This window comes from Propithecus coquereli, unplaced genomic scaffold (genome assembly GCF_000956105.1).
Source record: "Propithecus coquereli isolate 6110/MARCELLA unplaced genomic scaffold, Pcoq_1.0 Scaffold10, whole genome shotgun sequence".
Classification (NCBI taxonomy): Eukaryota; Metazoa; Chordata; class Mammalia; order Primates; family Indriidae; genus Propithecus; species Propithecus coquereli.
In genome coordinates, this window is record NW_012133858.1 from 6,811,590 (window position 1) to 6,816,794 (window position 5,205).

Here is a 5,205-nt window from a genome sequence, read left to right on the forward strand (position 1 = left end):
GGACAGACAGATGGATAATGATGCCACTAATTTTAACAGAAATACAAGAGATGTGGGTTTTGAGTTCAGTTGTTGACATGTTCAGTTTGAGGTCTGTAAGGGAATATTCAATGAGATCAGATATTAGTCCTAAAATCATTTTAGATTCAAAAAAGACACAATTAGAATGAATTTGTACATTAATGTGATAATTAAAAAAAAAGAGGCTCACTGGTTTTCTGAGTTTTTTTTGTTTGTTTGTTTGTTTTAATCAAGATTTTCTGAAGTTAGAATTACAAGTGCAGTCCTTTCCATCTTTTGGCCCTCATGTTAAGTCCTACCTTTCATCTATGACTCACCTGAAGGCAATGAGCCCTTCTGATGTGACGCATGCTGCAGCTGGAGAATATGAAAGCAGTCATTTAAGCAGTTCATAGTTGCCATGGAAGTAGCTTTGAGCATTAAGAGATCCTGGTCCAAGGAACTAAGATGGCCAGAAGTAGGAAGGCATTCAATTCGTCTAATTAAGTCTCTTTGTTGTCCTTCAGCATGAGACATCATCTAAGAAAAACAACAATTCTGTGGGGCCCACTCATGACTTCCATATACATACAGTTGCCATTTTAATTACTATTTCAGCTTCTGAGGCATTTTTAAAGACATATTAGGCTTAGAAATCTATCTTATGTTTGTTTGGCTATTTTCAATTAGTGAGGATTTAATGGTGCTTATCAACTGAGCAAAAGACTGACCTTAGGCAGCTACAATTTTTCTCTGGGAGCAACAAAGCTCAAAAGATTTGCCACTTTTTATTAACAGTACTATATTTACAAAAATCATCAGAAATAAACAGTCCAAAACATCTTTTCACAGCAGCATTAAACATTTCATTCTAAAGTAAAATTAATTTCCAGTCTGGGCTCTCAACCACTTTATTTTCACACCTTTTATCAGGCTCTATTTGAACCTACATTGAGAACAGGATGGTTTACCTGCTTCCTCTTTCCCAACCTAACTTCCTGGTCCTATCAGGCTGATTTTGGAGCAAGTACTGGATATAAGCTTTTCAGGTTAAAAGAGTTTAATACACTCTGCTTTGTTTAGGAGCCCTGTCTACTTTTCCTAACAGAGCCAATGGAATAACAGTCACTGATAAGCCACCCAATTTTTTTTAGATGAAAACTGTATGTATGATGCTTAATTACTTTCAGTTGTAAGCAGAAGGGTCTTAAATTGCCCATCCTTTAAACACTAGTTTAATTCACATAGAAACTCCATAGCAAGCCAGGCCCGGTGGCTCACGCCTATAATCCCAGCACTCTGGGAAGCCAAGCCAGGTGGATTGCTTGAGCTCAGGGGTTCAAGACCAGCCTGAGCAAGACCAGCCCAATCTCTACTAAAAATAGAAAAAAATAGCCACGAGTGGTGGCACACACCCGTAGTCCCAGCTACTTGGAAGGCTGAGGCAGGAGTGATCGCTTGAGCCCAGTAGTTTGAGGTTGCTGTAAGCTAGGCTGACACCACAGCACTCTAGCCTGGGTGACAGAGTGAGTTTCTGTCTCAAAAAAAAAAAAAAAAGAAAGAAAGAAAAGAAAAGACAAAGAAACTCTATAGCAGACAGACTTAGTTTTCAGAGGCTCTGTTCCAGGTGACTTTTAATACAGTTCATCAGAGGGCTAATGAAAGAGATATGCAAAATGATCCCACTAAGCAAATGAAATGTGTCATACATGAAACAACCCCTGAAAATATGCACCATAGATAAGGATCAAACATTTTACCTTTCCCAGAAAAAAAAAGGTTTTAAAAGAGAAGTGTTGATATGAAGGTATCTATATATGCATATGTGTGCTTTGTGTGTGTATAAATGTTTTTGTACATAAATTTGGGGACTACCTCTCAATAATCCAAATTTAGGAATAGATACAACCACTTTGGAATACTGTTTGGTAATATCTACTAGATCTAAATATTAATAAATATAATTTATGACATAATTATTACACTCTCAGCTATGTAACCAACAGATATACATACACATGTTCATCAACTCAAATGTCCAACAACACTAAAATGGATAAAAAATATGGCATACTCATACAAGGAATATTATATAGCAATGAAAAGAAAGGAACAGCTATATTTAGCATCATAAGTAAATCTCAAACATATACTGTGGACTGAAAAGAAGCCATACCCAAAGGAGTACATAATATATGACTCCAGTTTTAGAAATTTCAAAAATAGGCAAAACAAACCTATTGGGTTAAGAAGTCAGGATAGGGAGGAAGGGTGTGGTGACAGAGAGGCATGAAAGTATCTTCTCGGCTATCGGTAACATTTAATTTCTTGATTCAGGAGAAATTACATGGAAATTACATAAAGACATACACTTAGGATTTGTGTACTTTTTTATATGTTATAAGCCAACAAAAGTTTAATAAAGGAAAAAAATCTTACCTAAGATATTTACAGCATAATCAGAAGTTATAATATAACAACACTTGAAAAGACAAAGTGTGTTTCTTTGTGCAAAAGGCCCAAAGAAGCCACCTGCTAGCACTGATGCTACAAATGAAGAGGTCTAAGAAAGTGATATTCTTGGCTAGAAAAAACAAACTTTAAAATATAATTATAGTGTAAGTGTTAAAATTTGATAATGGCTTTCTACAAAACAAACAAACAAGTTGATCACATTTATTCAAAGAAATAGAAAAGTGATTTGTGAAACCGTTTTAGTGATTGTTCCTGGCACTATAAAACCAGTTCCTTGGTTATAGCCCTTGGCTGGGCGCAGTGGCTCACACTTGTAATTTTAGTACTCTGGGAGGCCAGGGTGGGAGGATCGCTTGAGGTCAGGAGTTCAAGACCCAGCCTGAGCGAGAGTGAGACCCCATCTCTACTAAAAAATAGTAAAAATTAGCCAGGCAATTAAAAAAGAAACAATTAGCTGGGTGTGGTAGCACATGCCTGTAGTCTCAGCTACTTGGGAGGCTGAGGCAGGAGAATCACTTGAGCCTAAGAGTTTGAGGTTGCTGTGAGCTCAGCTGATGCCATGGCACTCTAGCCTGGGCAACAGAGCAAGACTCTGTCTCAAAAAAAACAAAAAACAAAAAACATTTCCTTAAGAAAACTTCAGAAAAGCTGAAAACTTGGTTAACCTATGTTTTGTAGCTAAGATATGGCAATTATGGTTAACAGTAGTATATCATTCAGGTAGCATCTAGTTTGTTTGAAAATCAGATTAGAACCATGATTTTAATCACTTGTGTTTTAATTGTCTGTCTTACTTACTAGACTGGTCATCTAAGCCCAGGAGCTCAGGCTATAGCACAGTACCAGCATGAAGCATGCACTGAAAATGGAGTGAACTGATAAACAGCACTAGTAATAAACAGTAAATATTAAAGTAGATAATTTTAATTAGGTAAAGCTTTTGTAATACGTGTTCAAGCACAATATTACACTATTCCCAAGAGTCAATTGCTTTTGCGGGCTGTTACTTAACCTAACACTAGATTTACCCGTGGACTTTGACTAAAATGTTCCTTTCAAACTCACTGTGAATTACATCTTTGCATGGCAACCTCCTGGACCTGGATAATTCTAGAACAGTAATTCTCAAAGCGTGCTCTGCAGACTTCTTAGGATTCCTTTCAGATGGTCTTTGAAGTCAAAATACTTTCATAATAATTCTTTTTTTTTGAGACAGAGTCTCACTCTCTTGCCTGGGGTAGAGTGCCGTGCGTGGTGTCAGCCTAGCTCACAGCAACCTGAAACTGCTGGGCTCAAGCGATCTACCTGCCTCAGCCTCAGGCATGCGCCACCATGCCCAGCTAATTTTTTCTATTTTTAGTTGTTTGGCCAATTTCTTTCTATTTTTAGTAGAGACAGGGTCTCGCTCTTGCTTAGGCTGGTCTTGAACTCCTGAGCTCAAACGATCGGCTCACCTCAGCCTCCCAGAGTGCTAGGATTATAGGTGTGAGCCACCGTACCTAGCCACTTTCATAATAATTCTAAAAAGTTATTTGCCTTTTTCACTGTAATGACATTTGCATTGAGGGTACAAAAGCAATAGTGGGTAAAACTCCTAGAATGCTAGTGAGAACAATCCTACTAGTGGTCACTATATTCTTCACCTGCTATGCACTCACAGAAGAAAAAAGCCAGTTTTACTTAAGAATGTCCTTGAAAAAGCAGCAAGAATAATTAGATTTACTATATCCTGACTCTTGAGTACGTTTTTTTAAAATTCTCTATGTGAAAAATGAAGTACACACAAAGCACTTCTGCTGCATACTGAAGTACAGAGCTTGCCTAGAGGAAAAGCACTTGTGTGACTGAGTTGCAGGCTGAACTGTCCCATTTTTTTTCACAGATTACCATTCTGATGTGAAAAAATGACTGACAAAAACTATGCATATTCAGGGTTGGGAGTATGTGGTAGACATTTTCTAAAAATTGAAGAAAATGAGCCTGTCATTTCAAAACAAAACAAAACAAAACAAAAAACCAACTGACATTATTTGTTACCAATATAAAATTTGAGCTTTAACTTTGGGAGGCCGAGGCAGGATGATCACTCAAGGCCAGGGTTCGAGACCAACCTGGGAAACATAGCAAGACCCCATCTTTACAAAGAAAAAAATTAGCCAGGCGTGGTGGTGCGCACCTATATAGTCCTAGCCAGGCCTAGCCACGTGGAAGGCTGAGACAAGAAGATCACCTGAGTCCAGGAATTTGAAGCTACAGTGAGTGAGCTATGACGGCACTACTGCACTCCAGCCTCAGTGACAGAATGAGACCCAGTCACAAAAAAAAGAAAAAAAACTGAGCTTTAAAATGAAAATTACAATTTTGGAAAGCCTTTATCTGTCACTATAGGCTTGACAGCTTTCGAATACTGAAAGCCTTTTCTGATGAGATTGGGGGGGATGTTAATAAACATGAATTTTAGATACTGTATAATAATAAAAGGAACCAATATTTATAAGACCTATATAACTCTATGAACTAATATCTCCCAAATGACTAATGAATGTATTATGTTACACAATCATGCATAGGTTAAAGATCCATTCAAAGTACAGGACCAACCAATGGATTTTCATGTAACAAAATACAAAAAGTTCACTGATAAGTATTTAGATCTCACATTGCATCTAACATTTAGGAAACTACCAGTTGTCAAGTTTTGGTGCAGTATCAAAGAACAGCCATGAGTAT

At 37.5% G+C, this 5,205-nt stretch overlaps 1 protein-coding gene across 2 annotated transcripts in view; it reads right to left on the bottom strand.

Moving 5' to 3' along the window:
• Positions 1-5,205, bottom strand: part of OSBPL11 (oxysterol binding protein-like 11) — an 81,559-nt gene that overhangs the window by 40,725 nt on the left and 35,629 nt on the right. Inside the window, exon 6 of one of the 2 annotated variants that reach the window (XM_012642318.1) lies at positions 339-378. In XM_012642318.1, coding sequence (XP_012497772.1) covers positions 339-378 — 40 coding nt within the window. Of the gene's footprint in view, positions 1-338; positions 541-5,205 lie in introns of both variants that reach the window. The other variant, XM_012642310.1, reaches the window with a different exon arrangement.